This window comes from Seriola lalandi, unplaced genomic scaffold (genome assembly GCF_002814215.2).
Source record: "Seriola lalandi dorsalis isolate HSWRI2012SDOR001 ecotype SW California unplaced genomic scaffold, Sedor1 jcf7180002054574, whole genome shotgun sequence".
Lineage (NCBI taxonomy): Eukaryota > Metazoa > Chordata > Actinopteri > Carangiformes > Carangidae > Seriola > Seriola lalandi.
Genome location: NW_019525127.1, coordinates 1,895,337 through 1,916,603, shown reverse-complemented (window position 1 = coordinate 1,916,603; position 21,267 = coordinate 1,895,337). Strand labels below are relative to the sequence as shown.

General features: G+C 39.8%; 3 protein-coding genes across 8 annotated transcripts; all 3 read right to left on the bottom strand.

Moving 5' to 3' along the window:
* Positions 1-750: 750 nt before the first annotated feature.
* casp3a (caspase 3, apoptosis-related cysteine peptidase a) lies at positions 751-5,839 on the bottom strand. Its single transcript, XM_023417475.2, has 6 exons — positions 5,607-5,839; positions 5,241-5,374; positions 2,868-2,996; positions 2,567-2,742; positions 2,351-2,462; positions 751-2,263 (listed from the first exon to the last, which is right to left on the bottom strand). Exons 1-6 carry the CDS (start codon positions 5,657-5,659, stop codon positions 2,034-2,036), a joined length of 834 nt encoding a protein of 277 aa, XP_023273243.1. The 5' UTR covers positions 5,660-5,839; the 3' UTR covers positions 751-2,033.
* Positions 5,840-7,006: 1,167 nt separating this feature from the next.
* Positions 7,007-17,499, bottom strand: osbp (oxysterol binding protein). 6 transcript variants are annotated; one of them, XM_087176946.1, is made up of 21 exons: positions 17,356-17,499; positions 16,317-16,487; positions 15,723-15,931; positions 15,431-15,593; positions 15,186-15,297; positions 14,893-15,091; positions 14,655-14,769; positions 14,448-14,511; positions 14,153-14,320; positions 13,806-14,051; positions 13,443-13,563; positions 13,125-13,228; positions 12,840-12,935; positions 12,399-12,583; positions 11,925-12,154; positions 11,741-11,779; positions 11,511-11,558; positions 10,663-10,701; positions 10,512-10,544; positions 10,320-10,358; positions 7,007-9,807 (listed from the first exon to the last, which is right to left on the bottom strand). In XM_087176946.1, the coding sequence occupies exons 2-21, from the start codon at positions 16,448-16,450 to the stop codon at positions 9,665-9,667; spliced, it is 2,487 nt and encodes an 828-aa protein (XP_087033072.1). In that variant the 5' UTR covers positions 16,451-16,487; positions 17,356-17,499; the 3' UTR covers positions 7,007-9,664. The 6 variants fall into 6 exon arrangements, with proteins under 6 accessions (XP_087033072.1, XP_087033074.1, XP_087033073.1 ...); XM_087176948.1 differs by having other exon boundaries at positions 14,454-14,511; XM_087176947.1 differs by lacking the exon at positions 17,356-17,499 and adding an exon at positions 17,069-17,207.
* Positions 17,500-18,365: 866 nt separating this feature from the next.
* sart1 (spliceosome associated factor 1, recruiter of U4/U6.U5 tri-snRNP) lies at positions 18,366-21,195 on the bottom strand. The gene has a single exon (XM_023417445.2). The coding sequence runs from the start codon at positions 20,836-20,838 to the stop codon at positions 18,523-18,525; it is 2,316 nt and encodes a 771-aa protein (XP_023273213.1). The 5' UTR covers positions 20,839-21,195; the 3' UTR covers positions 18,366-18,522.
* Between the last annotated feature and the right edge of the window lie 72 nt (positions 21,196-21,267).

The following is a 21,267-nucleotide window of genomic DNA, read 5'->3' as shown; positions in this document are numbered from 1 at the left end:
TCTGGTGCACATCCAGTCATCATCATCTCATCCAATCATCAACGGTTCAAATAAGGACAGGCAAATTATTTTTATATATAGCACATTTCTTGCACAGTGGCAGTTCAAAGTGCTTCACACGTTGCATAACAGAAATAAAAACAGGGGCACCATCATCACCCTCCAGTATTATATGGAAGGCTGATCATCAGCTGCCTCATCTTGAGCATTTAACAGTTTGATGGCATGAGCGACTAAAGAATTCTGTGCATCTGGTCGTCCAGACGGGGATCCAGATATACAGATATACTAGAGACTGTCGTGAGGGCGCTGGTGGTGCAGCTGTACTGAACTTCTTGTATTAGAGGGTGTTTGTAATATGTTGCCCACCTCACCCTACATCCAACATGTAGTAAATGGCTTGTTTGTGGAAGCAGGTTTAGGTAAAGTGCTTCAGTGCTGGCAGTGAAGGAATCTGAGGCCCAGTTTTATTTGGCCCTGGGCCTCAGGATCTGGTGGCCCAGTTCTTCTCACCTCCAGGCATGCCAAATCTGGAGTAATCCTGCCTGTTTACACTCAAGACAGTGTACACAAATAGACCCTTTGCTGCATTTGTAGAGGATAAGTCTTTCACAAGATAGTGTGAACAAAACTAGCAAGACTTTATGTAAATGTTAGCACTTTAACACTAGTAATATATCTGTTGGCATCTGTTGGTAATCTTTACTACTGTTACAGCGCAAGAGCCAAAAACAAAATCAGTAACAAAGCTCGGTGAAAAACTGGTTTTTATTCTTCAGGAAAAACATCACACCAACCACAGTGCAGCTGCTTACAAAACAGTGATATTATAAAAAACCAGACCAGTGTCAAATTGTGCTTTTTTATAAATCACTCCTGGCTGATGGTTACATGTAAAAGTCACTCAGTTTCACACTAGTCAGAAACTGGAAATTATTTTTAAAAAGTGAGAGGCTGTAACTAAAGCAAAGCAAAAAGGCATCCCATTTCCTGTTACATATTTTAAAAACCATAAAAAATACATGTACCACAGCTAAATATGAAATATAAAGCTGAGTTCAAGTATGAATAACTCATCAAAATGTGCCTGAAATAACAGCATCGTGCAGGCTGGCTGGCCTTACTCATGCATGCTATGAAGAAGCCTGTGTCGCCACTTATTTAAGGATATTCACAGGCAACAGTTCATTCAAAGAAATCCATGTTTAGACAGCAGAAATTTAAAATCAGCAAGAATTTAACTCTTAGCCTTCAGCCTTCAATATAACAAAACACGTGATAGCTTACTGGATCATCCTGAATATGCTACACAACATTATCATTTAATTTACTGACTGAGTACAAGTGATGCATTCGTTTAGGCTCCACACAGCTCACTGGGTACAAGTTCACTCAAAAGTGCAAAAAGAAAAAAAGAAATTAAAAAGTGGAGTAACACACATGATCCCTTAATGACAAACCAAATAGATCTCTCTTAGATTCAAGTTAAACTGCTTATAGACATGTTGGTGCTGGAGGGCAGTAAGCCCATCTATGGTTTCATGATTAAACAGATCAGGTCAAACTTCCTATCAAACTGGCTCCAAGTATTGTTTTCCCTGAAATATATTGTAAACGGTAGAGAGGCATCTACTGGTAAAAAACTGAGTTTGGAATTACAAGGTCAGTTACATTTTTTTATCTGCAGATTTTCATGATTGACAGAATTTAAATGCTATTATTTTATGTTGATGATATAAAATAACTTTTCTAGATTAAATGTCTAAAAAAAGACATGCTGCTGGGATAAAATTTTTAATGCTGTATATCTCAGAACAGTACCCTACACAGAAAGAACCTTATAATCCCAAGCTTGTGAAATGTTTTTGCATCTGCTCTCCCAGAAATACGTTAAGCTGAGGTTTCAAGAGATATTCATTCAGAATGTGTAAACTAAAATAATTTGCAAACAAGACGCTCCCATACACATCCTTAAGCCTTTCTTCTGCAGATGAAGGTCTGCCAGGCTGAAGTCTTCTGATGTGGAGACAACATCAAGGAAAAAAATACATCTCTTTGGTCAGCATAGACATAATGCATGGGATTTGTTTCTTTGCATGAAAATCTGGTGAGTTGGAGATAGACTCAAACTCTACTGCCACCTTGTGGTTCACTCGTGTCATGATATGCTGAAGCTCCAATTTTTCTCCGTATTTGCTCATCATATCGCAGAGTGACTGGATGAACCAGGACCCGGTCATAGTATTCCTCCATGAGTAGTAGCCTGTAGATAGATGAATGAATAAAAAAGGTATATCAATGCAAGAAGGAAACAATACATACGCAAAAAGACCTGTGTTAGAGTGCTAACCTGGGGCTGTGGAGAAGGCATAAAGGAAGTCAGCTTCCACAGGGATCTTGGTGGTGCCATTATCGCCACTGTCTGTTTCAATGCCTGCATCCAGATCAGTGCCTCTGCAAGCCTACGCAATGTGCACACAAACAGAACAAGAATTGGTTACAGATGACATACATTAACAAAGACCAAGGAAAGTTAGTGCAAAAGGGAAACAAACTCTTAAAATACCTGGATGAAGAAGAGTTTGGGCTTTCCCACCAATGACTTGCAGCGATTGCCTCGAAAAAGTGATGTGAGGTCCTTAAGCTGTATTGACCCATCGGTACCAAAGAACACGCCCTCATCTCCGTGACTCAACAGAACACAGATGAATGAGGCCGAGCAGCTGTGATCTTCCTTTGACACTGAAAGAAACAAAAGTATAACATTCAATATGTTTTTGATACAAGCTGATATAAAAGACGGTAGATGGAAAAGTCACGGTATTAATGTGTATCTGTAATTTGTATTCATTTGACATTATACTTACCAGCAGTTAAAACCTGTTTCATCTGCTCGACCGTCTGATCATTGTAAACCTTCGCTTTATAACCCAACTTGGTAAACACTTTCATTGCGTTGGCTGCATCTACGTCCGTACCATTTCGCTGATTCATGCCTGAAAAAAAAAAACAAAACAAAACAAAACAACAAAAACCCCAAAACAATTAGATCGTTCCGTTTACTTGACAAACAATGAAAACACATTTACATAAATATGAAGGAAGCAAAATCTCTTGCTTCCTCTTATCTACTGTAGATTTTAAAAGGTTGTGCACACCCATAGTACAAGCCTAAACAGGCAGATGACATAATTTTGGCTAACTAGACCTCTTTATGTGACATGGTGGGAGTGTATGGACTGTGCTTGACTGACATCTGCCTCATTCTGCTTCGCTTTGTTGCACCTGTAAGAGTGGGACAGACTACACCGTTATCACTGACTGTGCTCCATTCTTGTTAGTATATAACGTCTCGTGACCTCACACATATCACATATAAGTGAAAACACCTACACAGGTGTAAATAATTAAATTATTGATGGCTGACTGCTGATTGCTGGCTCACTGTCAGTGACTTTTAGCTAAGCTATATGTACATTGTCAAACCTTTCAACACAGAGCTATTTTACCCAGAAGTTTGCTCCTTCCAAGACTCAGTCCATCTCTAATTTTCTTGAAAACAGGGGTAGGGGAATTCTAAGTATGCACGAATCTGCTATAACAAGAATGTTTTCTTGGTTGGAAAGAATTAAATTAAACTTGACAGGCTTAATTGCCTCTTTTTTACCCCACTCATATGTTGTACAGTACTTGAGCTTTGAACATCAAGCAGTCATGTGTACTCAGTTAGTCCTGCTAGACAGGTTTGTGAAACACAAGTCTCTCAGCAATACAAGACCATCACAAACTCTGATGCTCTATACACTAAGGGCAGACTAAAGCTGTATTTGCTTTCATTGACATCCAAGGTCTTCTCAGCCAGATATTAGAGGCTCTTTCAATACTAGCAGACACATCTCCTCACGTTTAGATTGCACAATGTCCCTGTTTCAAATAAAGGTTAGACAAGGACTAGGGTCAACTCAAGGTTTCATTAAGTATCTCCAACTATCACAGATGTAAAGGTTTTCTTTGCTCAGAAAATCAAGCTCTGGACAAATACTCCCCTATAGAGAGAGAGACACACACACACACACACACACACACACACACACACACACACACACACACACACATATATATGTATAGGGTCAAGACCACCAGATATATATATGTGACTGGGCTGTTAAATACATGTACAGATTGAACTTTCTTTTACATATCTTTCTCCATAGACCACAGAAAATTTTGAAGAGGAACTAGTCAAAACGTGGACATCCATGTGATGACTGCAAGCCCTGCGGGTTCATGCACTTCCTGATGAGCCAATAACAGTACGATGCAGTGGCAGTTATTTAATTGTATTGTTATCAAAAGCAAGGATGCATACACAAGAATTTGGTAACAACCGCCTGCTTTTGTTCTCATTCTCTACAGCCAACTTAGGGAATGCCACTGAGCTGTCTTTCATATCTAATTCACTGGCATGGGATGCAGTTAAATGGTATCCACAACAAGTGTAAATTTGGTCCCCTAGCACACCTATCACCTCATGAAGCTGTGGATGTTTGATTTGATGATACATCTGCTCTGTTGTACACTGAGATGGCGAGTGCAAGAAGCAAAAGAAGCAAAACATTGCTTTAGTAACAGCTAACTTGTAACAGTTAATCAAAGTTGCCCATTAACCATAAGGCTAACTGGTGACTTACTGCCTCTTTAATTCTATCAACATCAAGAGAAAGTGAAAAAAATCCAAGTAGAAATCCAAGTAATTATTTTCATTACCCTGTAGTCTTTACAAATTTCGAGTATAAAATATAAAAATTACCTATAATGAGAGCCTAACACTGTCTCTGTCTCTCACAATTGCTAATTTTGTGATTACATTAAAAAGCCCAAGGGTATTTACTATTTAAATTACAATGACACATAATGAAGAAAAGCAAGTAAATATTCTCCTTTAAGTAGATGTTACCATCAGATGCTTGTTGTTTTTTCTGAACTAATATTTTTTTTAGTATTAGTAATAACAAATTTCAGCAGTAAGTAAAAATAGGTTAAATGTGACCTTGAAATGTCAACAAGCATTTCACTGAAATGAAACTTTGTGAGGGGGGCTTGAATTTAAAATGATTGGTGACACATTGTTGTGGTTCGCCTATGTGGTCTTCAAAGCAGTTTAATTTTGAATATGTCTTCTCAGAAAAAAGATTGACAGTAGTCCTGCCCAAACAAGCACAAAGAAACAAAATATACACCTGTTCTTTTGTCGAAGTTCTTGTTGTTGATGATGATGCACTGGCCGATGCTGGGGAAATTGAGGCTGTATCTGAAGCTGTGGGACTGGGGTTTGGCATCCACGTCCATGGGCGCAAGTGCAGGCCCCTCTGACCTGCAGGACAACAAACCAGCGCACGGTCTATAACTCCAATGTGAGACATCAACAAGCAGTAAATAATGCGATACAGAGAAATATCTAAATCAGTTTAGTATTTCAGATAACAGCTAGTAATTATTAAATAGCGGGTGAAATAATAAGCCGGCGACAGGGCGGTTCCTCATCACTAATCGCTAACAATAGTTAAAGAGCAAAAAGCTAACTAGCTGAATTAACATTCACTCACCTTTGCCCATCCTCTCGCTTCGCGTCTGTGGAGTCTTCTCCATTAACCGACATGTTTTTTGAGTCAGCTAATTAACCGCTAACCAGACGGTAATGTAAGTGTGACAGACAACCGCCTTTACAGACCACTTGTGCAGACGTGTTCATGCAGAGGAGCAAAGCTAGCTGTGTAAAGCCAGTAAACAAAGATGCTGATGTCACGCGGAGATGCGCTCGTTTTAAAGACCCACGCCTACCGTGGGAGAGGTTACTGCACAGCACAAACTCCTCTGATAAGGCCCATTAACAGGTTTTTTACAAATACTGAGGTCTGATTCTATATTCTATGTATTAAATTAACTAAAAACAAATGTTTCTCTAATTAGCCCACCACATTAAAGGTATTAACCGTTCCTGTTTTCTGCCCCCATATCGTGGTCGGGGGGGCGCAAGGGAGACTTAAATGCTGCTCCAGGGCGGAAGTTGTCTGCAACCAGTGGGAAAATAACACAACTGCGTTTAGGCAGCATCAGCTAATGAAGAACGAGCTCACAAACGTCTACATCCATTGCATTTAGCACAAGTGGGACAATGAAATTAGGCAATACCCCCTAAACTGGCATTTTTCATTATACAACGTGAAATACTGCAGAAGAGTTATTCATGCACGGACCCTTAACATAGTAACATTCAAATAACGACACACTGTTCGTAGTGGGATTCACCTGTAAAATACCCACTGGGTTTCAGTATCATTCTCACAGTTTCCCTAAAATCCTAAAATTACCAGAAAAAACGGTCAGCAGCCCCTGCTGTTACTGCATATTCTGTCAAGAGATTTTGAGCCACATAATGTTTTTTACCCCTTTTATCTAATATTTCAAACATTTTTTTCTCTCCTAAATAAACTTTGGATATAATAATAATTTGGGATTTTAGTTCTTTACTTTGTAATATGCCTAGTTTTGTTTAAATTAAAAAAAAAAAGAAATACTATGGAGCACCTGAAAAACATGGCTCATATTTGTGATTGAACATTGTCAAGTGAGCAGGCAAAATTATTGTTTGAGCCACTGATTACCCCAAGGAAATTTTGAATTTGTGAAATGAGCCACATCAGTTACTAGTTGCAGGAGACGAAATGCTGAGCACTATGACATAACTACACAGATGATAATCCACATTTCTAATTCAAGATCAGACATACAGTATATTCTTTTTATTTAACATTGTTTTTGTGTCAGTATTATCAAAGACTATGTGTCAATTTGATAGTAAGGTAAGTTGTATTCAATGTGGTAAAACCCACCCACACACTTATTAGAGCAGGTTTAAATAAAAAGTAAAAGTTTGCTTTATAAATCTTAACTAGTATTAACTGTTTTGTGATACATTGTTGAAAAATTAACGCAACCAACGATATGTACTTCATCTCCATACACTTTAATATTGTCAACCTCTAAAACAATCCTGCTAAAAATCTGAATTAATGGACAGAAAAGGTGAAACGTGTGGTCAGACTGCAAGTCAATACATATGTATATTTTCACTTATGTACATTTGTTTGCAATTACTGAACATGGTTTAGGAAATGTTTTCAAAACAAACTCACAAAGTGACAAAGTCTTCAGTAGCAGACATTAAAGTTGAGTCTTTATCAGTCAAATCAAGTAGAGAAAATTAAATCACTGATGTACTGTACTAAAGTGCAAATAACACCTTCAGTCTTTTTGTGCAGGGAAAACAAAATCGGAGCAAGAAGCAGTGGAATTGAATGAAAAAAAAGGTAGAAACTTAAGAAAAAAAGTTAAAAATGGATGTAACGATCGGGCTACATAATAAGGACCAATGGTTAAAAATCAATATTATATTGTATTAAAAAAGACAGAACAGAAAGAAATCTGTAGACTGATTCTGTAATTAAAGAGATGTAATGTAGTATCAAGATATCTATTTAAATGATGTATAAAGCAAAAGTTGAAAGTAGGAAGAAATAGTTTAGGTCAAAAACAAATTAATATAATTTAAAATATAAAGCTATCTTAGGTGGAAAATGGTGACATATGATAACTGGGTACACTGAGCTCAGACTGATCTGAGTAAATAAAAATGACAAAGAAAAAAAATATTAAAAGTGCATCACTGCCTTTTGATTCTCTATCAACATAACCAGTTAATATCACAATTACTATTTAATATATTTACACAGAAATATTTGCAACATTATGTTTTGTGATCTTCATTTTAAGTGTCCTCCTTTAAGTACACTTGAATATAAAATGAAATTTAGATTAGATCAACCATACAGTCCTTCCACTCAAGCGACAAACAATAGAGACGAATACAAAGACAGAATTGTCCTCATATTTCATTCAGTGCCACGTGTATATGCACTGAGGCACTCTTATTGCTGTCTGTTAAAAATCTACAGTCAAAACACACAAAGACTAAAATATCCTAGTTCAAGATTAAAGCTATGGTGAATAAGTTTGAAGGATATCAGGAAGACAAAAACACTTCACTAATCACCAAGCCAGTAGCAATCCAGTTTGGAGCACAGCCCTGCTGCTCTGTATTTAAATCACAACTGTTATAATTGTGAGCCTCAACATCTTCATCTACTTTGGGAGCAGAATTGAAATGGTTGATGACAGTGATAGCAAGAGAACAAACTTTAGGTATGAAAATACAAGTCTGAAATTCATGTAGGGCACATGTCCTAACAGACTTTATCTTAAATATATAGATACGAGTCAATCTAATACACTTTTTCAGACAATATGACCACGCTCTTGCTTTCAATGAGATGGTCAACAACTGATTTGTTAAAAGAAACACAAAATGACAGGGTTTTCATATTTTTCATATTTCATATTTTCATGGGACCAACACAGATTTTTTTGTTCCACTACTTCAGTTTATGTGGAATTCAATATGCTAACGTGAAATAATAAAACCAATGTGCTACATACAGAAATGCCATTATTCTTCCTCAAAAAAAAAGGAAAAAGGAAAAAGAACAGAAAATGGTAATGTTGTTCTTCAAGAGTGAAAAAAGTAAAAAAGACTCCTATATGGGATGAAGTATGCAGCCATTTAAGACTCACAATTAGGGATTCTTAAGATAACCAAACCAGACTTCATCAGGCCAAATCACAATAAGAGTGGCATAATCATAAGGAACTGCACCTTCTTCATCACTGCCATGTATGAGTTATCAGGGGGAAAAGAACCAACACACATTTTGAGTCTAGTTGAGTGCAAAAATGAAAAAAAGGCTAATACGTTGATATAGTATACCTCTAGACTTGTGTTTCACCTCAGTGAATAAAGTAGCACCACAATTCATCATAAATTCAAAGGCTAACTCTGTATCTGTAATTATTTAGAGTAATTGTTGAAATAATAAATATAATTGTTTTACATAGCTCACTTTTGTTTCCATCTATGCATTTGATGTGGTCTCAAACTGGTGTAGTAAATATTTACTGTGTGAACTATTGAAAACTTTGGGTAAGATTCAACTTGTAGTGCTGTTGGGAAAGCTGCAATAAATGCAGTGCAAAAATAATAAGCAATGCACAACTAACATAAATTTCTTGTCAGGTAGTGGCTTGCTCTGTCTAAGCAAACCTTATATAGTGTAAGACTTCATGTGGATGAATTAGTGCTTCCGAAAAACGACCAGAATCACCTGTTGCTAAATGCCAGTCAAAGGCTGTACCACAGGCCCCCGGACTGAAAACAAGCAGCAGACCAAGTCCAAGATAAACAAAGTGTTTGAGAGGCAGTGATAAGGGTTTTCTGAACACTAACCAGATGCAATGTTACTACAATGCATAATGTCACTGTATCTATATTGAGTGTGGAATCCACATGCCCTCGATCCTGAGCAAATCTCTGCTGGAATAGGGGAGCTGAAGGGGGGTGGGGGGGTTGTGTGATCAGTTGAAGCTACGGACATTGAAGATAGGTTGATATCAGGCTTGATTTCCCCACTTCAGCTGATGGAAGGTAGTTCACCTCTTACCATCTTCTCATTTGTACACCACGGAGGGAAACTAGCTGATTCAGCTGTGATCAGAAGATGTCGGGGCACATGTCCCAGCTGCCTTGATCCTTCGCCTCCCAGTAACCCCCTTTGTAGACATGCAAGGTCTCTCCAGATGCGGGGTCATCTATCTTCTCAAACCACAGTGCCTGGTAGTTGTCTGGATGGGTGCCTGGAGGAAAAGAAAGAAAATCCTTCACTGAGAAGAAGCTTTAGAGAGACCTATGGTGAGGGTTAGGTGAGCCGTGACAATATATCATGCTAAAATTAAGCTGATATGCTCTCAGACGGTTGACTAAGAAATAGAGAAAAATGTATTACATTGTACAGATTGCTTGGTCTTCAGATGCACCTTATACAAACCAAACGCGGGAGGAGAAATATTGATTTTCACTTGATGAAAACACCAATTACTTTCTTTATCATGTGGAGAGAACAAGGCTCACAGCTAATGCACCAATGCCCAGGACCAAAGTATACTGATCAATGACTCACAAAATACTACTCACCAAAATATACTACAGTAAATACTAGAGTATTTCAATGCTAGGTTTATTCTGCAAATTCTACGATTAGCTAAGCTATTCTCCAATAAGCACCAAAGGACCAATAATACACTAACTGACAAAAAGATAATAAAAAAGGAGACATGGAGGGATAGAGGGCATGACTGATGTTACTTGCTTTTGACTGGAGCTCCATAAGGACCTTCCTTGCCTTCCACTAAGACAGAGCAAGTTGCAAAGGATGTAAAGAGGAAATGATGGATAAACAAGTTTTTTTGTTTTTTTTGTTTTAAAATCTGAATTCTATTAAATTACTAGAAAATTTGAAATAATTGCACTGTATATATTATATCATGACCAGAATACTTGCTTAAATAAGGGAAGAGTGATGGTCCATAAGGGGCTGAAAAAGAAGAACCAAGGATGAATGTCTGGGAGTTAAGAAATAAAAGAATGGGTATTATCTGAAAATGACTGATACAAAGAAGAACAGTGAGTGAAAATGTAAAGGTGCTACTTGCATGCAACAGGTGTATGAGGGGTAGAGTCCTCTGTGTCAGCTGAGCAACAGCAGCACAAAAAAAAAAGATGTAAATCCACAACTCAGCGACCAAAATCCAAACCAATTTCTTGTTTGTGTACATTTTAAAAGTGCTGTTTGTGGCACCTTAAGCACTATAGACTTCTCAAAATAACTGTGGCGGTTCAGTTTACTCATCATTAACAAAACAGACAATAGTTGAGACAATTTCTGACCTTCAACACATGCAAGTGTGACATTAGTAATAATGTTTCTCTCATTTCCCCATGAATGCCTTTGCTTTGCGCTACTAAAGATAATCTTTTTTTCAACTTCTGTTTACACTGACTAGGCCTCCTCCCATTTGGCAAACAATGTCCTTTTTTCCATATAACTAATAGGCAGTTCCCTATTTATTTATTTGACTAGGAAAATGCAATACAGAAGCTTATGTAAGCACAAAACATACTCAGTGCTGGTCTCATTTGTTTAAGGGTATTATACTAATGTTTCAAAGTACACACAATACACGAATTTGGTGTTGTAAAATGGGCATTACATCACCTATGACCTCTGTCAACTTGTCATATATAGCTCTGACAGGTGAAAATGCTTAGTGAGGAAATTAGTCTTTTGCCAAACAGCATGTGGCAAAAAGCAGGTTGTTTCTCCACAAATATCTTTTCCTAGCACTAGTTTCAGTAACTGTGAAGTCATTAGAATAGAGAAACAAGCCCACCAGCCTCCTGTGGATATGCTAAGGTCATTTCTTACTCACTGCTTTTGTTAAACTGCCACTCAAAGCACCTTTAAAAAGTACACGTTGTTTAACTGTGAAGTGATACTTGCTTTCATCAGAAACCTCACTTGCTTCTGTGCCAGTCTCCTGTGCATCAGCTAAATGGAACAGAAATGGATGAAGGGACAGTAAAATGTGAATGAACTGTTATCAAGATGATGTAAAAGACATTTAGCACCTTCTTACTACACACAGAAACATGTATGTGTGTTTTGGATTCTAGCATCAATATAAAGTGTAGAACTAAGGTGGGGGAAAAGACTAAGAGAAGAGTACTTGCTTTTCAAGGGCGAGTCATTGATTGAATCCTCAGTGACAGCTTAGGGTTGAGACAGAGACAAGCAGGCAAAGTATACCAAGACAGACAAAGTGGACAAAAGATGAATGGACAGGAAAACATTGGACAGAAACACAGGACAAATAGAGAAACTCCAAAAACCAAGCCACCTTATTTCTTTCCCTACCTTCCTCAGGTGAGCTGGCTGCTTTAACAGCTTCCCTCTCCCTTTCTCGACGGGCCGTGCGCTGTTTTTCTTCCAGCCTCTGTTTCTCCGCGTTAGCCTCGTCCCAACGGCCATCCTCCATTAGTCGCTGGTCGGGGCGTCTTCGGCTGTCTGTCGGTGCCACTCCCTCTTCAGCTTCATTGAGAGTCAAGGCCAGTGAGGAGAAGAAGTACATGTTCTCTGCTCCCTCTCTGGAAAGTCATTACCATAAAAAGATCAGAGGCACACAGCTTTACAGCCCTACCTCCACAGCTCCGTTTGTTTAAAAGCATGTTCAGCTTTCTCAACTCTTACCAATTGCGGGGATGGGCATGGTCGCACGCAGCTGCAGTAGATGAGAGCAGTAACCAGGTGAGTTGAATGATCAACCACCTCACCTGGCATCGCTCTCATCAGCCCATCCCCACACCGATCTTCTATGAACTGACAACTTACGGTAAAGGGTTTTTTCTCCAGATTTCTTTGGCTTTGAGGGTCTGATAGACAGTCCTCTGTTTGCCTTCAGTGCCATTCTCGCCTTTACTGCTCTGCATGACCCGGGAAAACTCCATCTTCTCATCCCATGTTCCCGACAGCACATAATGGGCCTTTCCATCCTTATCCGTTACTACTCCCGTTACCTGTGGGGAAAACACAGCTTTCAGTGAAGAATATAATCAAATAAACCTGACAGAAGGTTGTACAGGAGTTCATAGAATTAACAGCTGTATGGTATCGGAGAGCCCAAACCCCCCCCCCAAAAAAACAGTAATAATTTGCTGGTACACCTAAAACTGGATCTGTATGCATATCTCCCTATAAAGTCTGGTTTTACATACAGTAAGTGCTTTACCATAAAACAACACAAAGAAAAAAAACACATGTGAACAGCCCAACCTTTCTTGGTACATCTCTAGAGAAGTAACTGTAGGGAGCAAACTTGAGATGGCAGCGATCTCCTGTCCTGTGGTTCACCACATCTATCTCCCCTGACTGGAAGGAGAGAAAGGAAAATATTTTGATATTGAAGACTTAAAAAGGACAAACCAAGTAAAACGATAAGCAAAACAGTCTTTGAGAACATCTGTGTCATTTATTTCTCCTTAAATAATTAGTGGTCATGTCATATGTTTAAGGATGTTAACATAAGTTTAATCAATACTTCATCAGCTTTAGAATTACCTGATCGATCCATAATTTCCCCACAATAATGTTGTGTACTGTTGTAGTAACTTTTTTCCAAGAGTAGTGATTGTTGCTCTTATCAAATATACACTGGATAGAACCTGGTGACAGAGAGGGAACGATGTTACACTCTTAATTTGTCTCCCACATACAGAAGTTATGAGCTTATACATGACAGACTCCATAGAAATAAGACACAGTGAGCACTGACCAACAAAGAGTTCAACACACACACACACTGACTCACACACACACACAAACACACACACACACACACACACACACACACACACACACACACACACACACACTCACCCAGGGGCATGATAGAGAGGTATTTTCCTCTAAACTTGCTGGCCAGTGTAATTTCCTGTCTGAGGCTCCAACCCTTTTCAGAGAGAGCATGGTGAGCTGCAGCAGGTGGATGGTGACTCACCTGAGGCGAAAGTGAGTAGAGTGACGAGAGAGAACAGGTAGCAAAATAAAGAAATAATCACCATAATTATGTGATTGTTGGAACCTATTCAAGAAAATAAACATACTTGTATAAACACACTTCAGGCATGTTTATTTTTCAGAACTGGAATCTGGTCAAACCTGAATGTGATCCTGTACATGGAACTAAGCAAAGCATCGAAACAACTATATGCTGCAAAAAGCTGTGTTTTTACAATATACCTGTTCACACAGGGAGCGGTAGCCGCACTCTCTGAGTCGATCAAGCTCAAAAGTTTCTCCCAGCAGAGGATTGAAGGGTTTTCCTGTGCGGTGGACAGTAGTGGAGTAGGAAGAGACTGTGAAAGCAGCAACGTAACACATCTGCTCTAGAGAACTCTGACATTTAGCAGCCTTATCCAGCAGCTCGTAGTACTCCAGGTCTTCTGATAGACGTTGCAGCATCGAGAGGGGCTCATTGAAATTCACCTAGCAGGTGAAAAGCCACACAGAGAAGAAGCTGGATTACTTCTGATTACTCTCAAATAAAAAAAAACACTTAGAGGCCAACAAGTGTACAGGTTTCTTACAGGCATTGGTATCTTTGAGAGCTCCTTTCCAATACAATTCTTCATGATGCTCCACAGATTGAGGTAATAGTTGGGTTTGTCAGGGATACGAGTTCGTCTTTGTCTAACTGGCTCAAGCTCCAATGGCTGGGGAGACTCTGGATTGGATGCCAAGGACAGTTCATCAAACTGAAGGAAGGAGACGAAAAACACCCTTAAGGATCAGCTAACTGTGGCATCGTTCACAAGACAATACAAATCAGAACTTGCTTGTAAAAAAAAAAAAACAACAAAAAAAAAAACAAACTTAACACACATTTACCGACTGATCGTCAATTCCAGTCTCACTGCTGAACCCACTAACATTACTGCCAGATCTCCTGCAGAACAGAGAAACAACACAGCAGAAACTTTAAGACAACACAGGACATAATGTGAGAAAATAACAAAAAAAGAGATGAGATTCTAAAAAAAAACAATAATAATAATCACTGGCATTTGAAAAAGAAAGCCAGTTAATAACCTGTGATACTTGGGGTCAGCGGGGACAGTAATAAACTCTGCTGGGTCTTCCATAGCATCAAAGAACTCATTGTCATCATCTTCGTCACTGGCGTCACCTTTTCCCGAAACGCCACCTAAAGTGAAGGAAGACAGTGAAAGGATGAATGACTGAAAGGCTCAACTGGCCTCACATATGTGCTATGGTGGAGTGAGTAAGGGTCTGACGACAAAAGTTCAGTTGGGGTTGAGACCCTTACCTTTGTTGCCTAAGGCGGGATTGCTGAATGAAGGGGGGAGAACTGTAGCTCCTCTGAAAGCTCTTTCCAAGTGGTTGTGCTGTTTAGCCAGCTGCTCTAGAGTCTCCTCCAGCCGTATCCTCTGGTCTCTTTCAGTCTGTAAGGCCTTCTGCCAGCGCTTACTGTGGTTCTGTGCCAGGGAGAGGAAGTCTCTACAAGCCTTGGGGAGCATGCAAACACAAAAGCAACATGTCAGTGAGAGAGTCAACAACTGTATAGCATGTTCCTTCGTGATTTACACTATGGTAACCTACATTTATCATGGCATTAGAGGTGATTCTGAACAGTGTGGCTCTCTCTGTAACTTGTCTGATCTTTTCTCCCATGTCCCCTCCAACACGAATCCCCTCCAGTTCTGACAAAGACCTGTGTGTGTAAAATAAAGGAATAAATTAAAGAACAAATAAACAGACAAACAAAATAAATAACATTCACTCTTCTTTTCCTTAAATAATATTGTTTCTCTCTAAAGGCGTCAAACTGCTCAGATAACTGATACCTCTGGAGGGCAGACCCATGCTTGACAATGAGATCATTGCAGGTGGTGAGGTCCTCCACCTTGCTGCTCAGTGTTCGTAGTGTGGACTGGACTTCTGAGTTACGGCAGCTTCCACCCTGTCCTGCAGTGGGGGGCACTGCGGGGCAATCGTCACCTGAGTCATCTAATGGAGTTGACAGGGAAGATAATATGACCAAAACAAAGAAATGTAATGAAAAACTGCTTTGCAAATATTTGTGCCTGGCAAAACTGCTTCTTTAAAACCTGTAACAGGGTATTTCCTCCCTCTCACCAGATTCGGCCTGCATATGGACGGCCTTTGCCTTAGCAAGCTCCAGCGCAGTGATCCACCGCTGGCGCTCTACTTCTGAGCTGGCCTTCAGGTGGTAGGTCTGCGCGCCACCATTCGAAATGACAAAATTGCACGAGTCCTCCACAGCGATATTGGCTGTGGCCAAGTTGATGGTGCCTCGGCATGTGTGACCCATCTCTGCCTGGGTCCTGAGGACAAACAGAATAGCTGGTTTGTAAACTAACACATATTGTCAAACCACTTCATTTTCATAAGGCTGCTTAGTTTAGGGGAAAGGAGCGCTTCTTAAATACACAGTGTATTGTTAGCTTAAATGGCATTGAAAAAGCAAAATTAAAAAACTCTGGTATCAATATCATAGATTGTGTTACTGCTTGAGAAAATTTTGACATATTCATTGTATATCACCCAGCCCTACATCAAACTTTAAATACACATAATCATGGTCATTGACAATCTTATGCTAATGCCCCCCATCACCAGGTACCACCATGGCCCCACCATGGCCCCACCATGGCCCCATGCTGAGTCCAGGAAAATCCAGAATATTCATATAAAGTAGATGTAACTTACCTGTAATATGACAATAGTCCATTGCTAAGAACAAACCAGCGTCTCTGGTAACCTTTTATGTAGTTGGTCCATTTGAAAAGCCAACCCTTGTATGTGTCTCCAGGGGTTGGAGTAGGGGGCTTAGGCTCTGACATCACAACAGCCTGTAGTTTCACTGGGTGAGGTTAGAGCCTGAGGAAGAAGAAAAACCCTAGTCAAGATTAACATTTTTATTTCATATTGGGCACACTGCTACTCAGTGTAGATTTCATACATGGGATGAGTGAACAACAACTGGTCTGATGGTTGCTACAGACACTTGCATCACAGAGTAAACTGGCTTGTTAATGCCAACACCTTTTGATTAGATTCACAAGTTCATTATGTCATGCTACTATGAAATCAATAAATCTATACGAAACCATAATTTAAATGCAAACAACCATTAAATCGACACGTAAAAACTAACCCTTAGTGTTTGCTGCAATTAGACAAATTTCTATATTATAAATGTTATATGATTAAATGCTTGATGGCTCACACTTGACAAATGTTTACTAATGATACATCTATGCATGCAGTTAAATATGAATCTGGAATTAGCAATGAGCTGTTTCTATAATGTCACTATGATAGTTTTCAGCTTGGTTTCGATCTTAACGTGGAATCTGCAAACAACAACATAAATGGTGGAAGTGACATGACTCTTAATGCTCTGTTTAGCTAACATTCACTGCGTCTTAACTACAACTCTCAAATTGAGAAAACTCTACCGATAACGGTCATCTCAACCTGCCGGTTATACACCACAGTTAAGTAAACACAGCCCGGATATAATGAAATACTTCGAGGAACAAGATGTAATTTCCAAACATCAAAGCTACTTAAAACAGCGTCCGTCATTAAGCTTGCTGCTAGCTAAACAACAGGAAGCTGTCAAACAAGATGACACGTCGTAGACGATGCGAACGATCATTTTCAATAGTGAAACACTCTCAGCTTTACTTTGTTTTAACTGACATTAGGCATTGAGATGTGATCATATTTTCCTAACACCCACCTTTTCTGTTCAAGTCTTCAGCCATCAACTGAGCATTTCGTGTTGGAAGCACAGTCTATGGTTGGATGAAGCGACGATAGCTCGCTAGTGTTAGCTTTGCTAACTACTTTGCTACAGGTTGTGCAACAAAATAGCGGCCGATCAGCCTCTTAACCGTCGACTTTAGTTCCGCTGACAGGCGGCATACGTAAACTAATAAAACTAATAAATAATAATAATAAAAAACATAAAATAATATAATAATAATAATATCTCAATAACAATATCAACCAATATTATTTTAAATACACTCTCACACTATGAGCCTTACTAGATATTTGACAACATGAACGACGGTGAGAATGTCTTTGGTAGTATTACAACAATCTAGTGCAGTTAAAACGTTTTAATAGTTACCTGGGCAATATCTACTCTAAATTTAATTTAAAGAAAATTAGTATATTTTAATAAAATTCAATATTAAATGAATTTGAGGAAAGACGAAAGACGCCCTGCAAATAATTACCCACCAGTATCGTGTGCTTTCTGACAAACCATTACAAGGCTGCCCTCTATTGGATAAGAATTGCACCCTATTTTTGGACAGTATCTATATAGTGGAATATCTATAATGTAGGGTTGTATTCGATCATCTACTGTTCAAATTTTACACTTCTTGTATTCATGTACAACTTTAAGTTATGATGAAACCATGGAAGAGGAAATTTTAATCTTTTAGATTATCAAAGATGTATTACACCATGTGCAATTCACAAAACATTTTCAGTGTTTACATTTTTGCATTATTTTATTTACTATCATTCAATTCTGTCTACTTTTACTGCTCATCATAACCCAAATGCATTTTACACTTTTTTTTTGCTCCCCCCGTTCTTTACTTCAACTATTTCTTAGCCCATTCCACAAATGGACAACAGTTCTCAAAATATTCTCATTATGACAATAGTTACATTTTAAATTTACTCTTCACCTTGAAAATTTCAAACACAGAAAAGGAAAAAAAACAAACATTTCTCTTATTTGTATTCATTTTATTCAACAATTCTTACTACAGCAGTGACACTTGTATGTACTGGGGCATGACATTATAGCAGTTACTTTACTTAAAACATCCTGTGTATGAATGTGTACGTTTGTATTAAAGATAATCCACTCTTCTCCATTCACTCATTTAGTGATGGTGTTTGCATTCATACTTTTCCCACTCCCACTAAGCACAATATATGGTGTCTTCTGAGACTTCTGCTTCTCTTGAAGCAAGGCAACAGTCCCCAGAGGAGTATCACTGCTGCTCATCTTCTTCAGCAGTGCCTCTTCCTCCAGCTTTTTCATCCTTCTCTCTGTCTTCATCTTTCCAGATCCTTTCCCATGGAATCGATGTGAAAGCTGCCTGAAAGCTTCTTTTGGAGTGAGTTTCCGCCCAGACTCATCCACATATTCAATCTTAACGTCAGGCTTGTACCCATCCTTCTCCTTGAAGTCTTGAGTGAAGCCTCTGTATTCTTCTCTGCGACTGTACTTGTCATCAAAGCCCATCTTGTCCTCAATGCAGTAGTTGTCGTTGGGCAGGGCGCCCTTTGTGGCTTTGACACGGGCTACCTTCTGCATTTGAGTGTCCAACAGACCTTTGTTTTTGCACAAAAGCAAGGCAGCAGCAAGGCCGGAGTTGACAATGGGCTCTTCATCTAAAATGGTGGCTGAGGCTGTGGAGAAGTCAGGTTGTTTTTGCTCTTCATCCAAGTTGACTGTGCTCCATCCAACATTCTCATCCATTTCAGAGTCTGAATCTCCAGCATCATCTTTCTCTTCCTCCTGTTCAAAGTCCATAATGTCTTCTTGGTCCTCTCTGTTGCCTGACAGTCCATAAGTTGGAATATCACCCAGAGTTCTGCAAAACTCTGAGGTGGCGTTGAAAACAATGTTGTTCCTCCTATCAGGATCATTGTCATTCTCACCATTACCAAGCACTTTAATCTGTTCTGCCACTTTCTCCCCAGAATCTTTTAGAAGCTGCTTTTGTTTCAGCTTCCTCTGCTTCTCCAGTTGTTTCTGCAGCTCCTGCTCTGCCTCATCCTCCTCAATTACAGCTGACTCAGGAAGTGTGAAGTCTTCTTCATCACTTATGTCCATTTCAGCCATCCTGATGTCATCAGACATCTGCGGGGTATCATGTGGCAGACTGCTCTCCTCCTCCTTTACTTCTTCCTCATTGTCATCCAACTGTTTGCGGCCACGACCACGTGTCCTGGAGCCAAAATCTGAGCTGCGAGTGTCATCGAGGAGAAGTTCATCAGCAGCTGTCTGCTTCTCCTTCTTCCTGATCTTCTTCACACGCCGTTTTGTCTTTTTGAAGCCCACCATTTCCTGAGGTGTGTAATACTCTGAGGCGATGGTGAGAGCAGGCATTTCCAAGGACTGGGCCTGATTTCGTAGAGTCTCTCTCATGGCCTGGAGTTCCCGCTCTCGTTCCCCGTCAGCAAAGCCCCCTGTACTCAACCGGAAGCTCTTTTTCTTTTCACCCTCAATTTCCTCATCGTACTTTGAAAGTACAGAACGGGGCTTAAAGGTAACCATGTCATCCACACTCTCCTCCTCTTCATAGGGCTTGTAATCTGGCTTTTTCTTTTTCAACTCCACATTCTTATCTGCTTTTTCCTTGTCCACCAGCCCCACATTTACCAGCACATCTTCTTCCTCCTCGAGTACACCTTTATCCTGTAGGGTCAGGATGACTGTCTGACCCTCGGTGAAGGAGTCCACCTTGTGCTGCACTTTGAGTCCCTTTAGATCTTGAGATGAGTAGGCATCACTTCTGCTTTGTGCGAACTCCTTCTCTACCAGACTGCTCACACCAAATTCCTCATCCATCTCCTCCAGAAGTTTGGCTCTTTTCTCTGCCATTTCTTTTTCTTTTGCCATCTTTCTGCTTTTCTCCACCCAAGCAGCTGTATCATCTAACCAGTCTTCCTCAGCTAGGGTCTTTACTTTTCCTAATTTCTGATTCAGGATGCGTTTTTCTTTCATGGCTGCAAGCTTCTCTTTCATATCTTTCTGCTTTTGGATGAGAACAGGATTTATGGTCGCAGCCACCATTGGCTCCTCTTTGGTCCCGAGCTCCTTCTTGTTCTCATTTAACTCGAGAGGCTTCAGACCCAGCTTCGCTCTGAGTTTGTTTGTTTCCTCAATGCTGAGAGACGCATCTCCGCTTGCAGACTGTGGTTCCACTTCTGTATTGCTCTCCTCATAGCCAAGATCAATTTTCTCCTTTTTCACTCGTGGCTCGCCGCTGCTCTTTTCACCTTTGCCGCGGCTCTCCCTTCCACTTCTTTCTCTGGACCTGGAGCGCTTTCGTTTCTCTTTATCCCGAGTCCCATCTCGATCCGAAGTATCTCTATCCTTGTGGCGATGTTTCTTATGTTCACGACGGCGCTCTTCTGTGTCCTTGTCGCGACTCTTTTCCTTGTGTTTCTTTGACGACCCCATTATATCCTCTGCTGGTTACAACAGTACAATCTAAAAAAACTCAGCAACGTTCCAATATATCTGCGTATGCAGTCTCTGTTTGATGAGATTAATGGGAGTAAACTGTAGTTAGCATACCTTCGCTAACTAGCTCTCGTTAGCTTGGAGGCTAAATGGCTAACCGACGACAAAAGTCACTCAGTGAGGAGCAAAAAATGAAAACTTGCATTCGAACTCCGATATTGATCGAGGAAGAGCGAAACTTTACAAAAAAGGCTTAGCTATTAGTTTTCTTCAGTTAAGTTTAACCATTCACTTCACACTAACGCACAGCGGTTCGAAGCTTGCACGAACGAACGGCGATCGTACTAATAATAACGATTCCTTCCTGTGGGTGGAACATTAGCTACTAGCTAATGTATACTGCCACCTGCTGTACGGGAGTGTTTA

Bases quoted from the DNA above. Each gene is read 5' to 3' on its own strand.
- casp3a (XM_023417475.2), bottom strand. From the start codon at position 5,659: ATGTCGGTTAATGGAGAAGACTCCACAGACGCGAAGCGAGAGGATGGG. The intron at 2,463-2,566 runs GTATTTTAAGAG...CACATTGCGTAG, and splicing joins CCAAACTCTTCTTCATCCAG to GCTTGCAGAGGCACTGATCT. The intron at 2,264-2,350 runs GTTAGCACTCTA...ATCTATCTACAG, and splicing joins TGCCTTCTCCACAGCCCCAG to GCTACTACTCATGGAGGAAT.
- osbp (XM_087176946.1), bottom strand. From the start codon at position 16,450: ATGTCAGAGCCTAAGCCCCCTACTCCAACCCCTGGAGACACATACAAG. The intron at 13,229-13,442 runs GTGAGTGTGTGT...CTCTGTCACCAG, and splicing joins CCTCTCTATCATGCCCCTGG to GTTCTATCCAGTGTATATTT. The intron at 12,936-13,124 runs GTAATTCTAAAG...CTCTCCTTCCAG, and splicing joins GGAAATTATGGATCGATCAG to TCAGGGGAGATAGATGTGGT.
- sart1 (XM_023417445.2), bottom strand. From the start codon at position 20,838: ATGGGGTCGTCAAAGAAACACAAGGAAAAGAGTCGCGACAAGGACACA.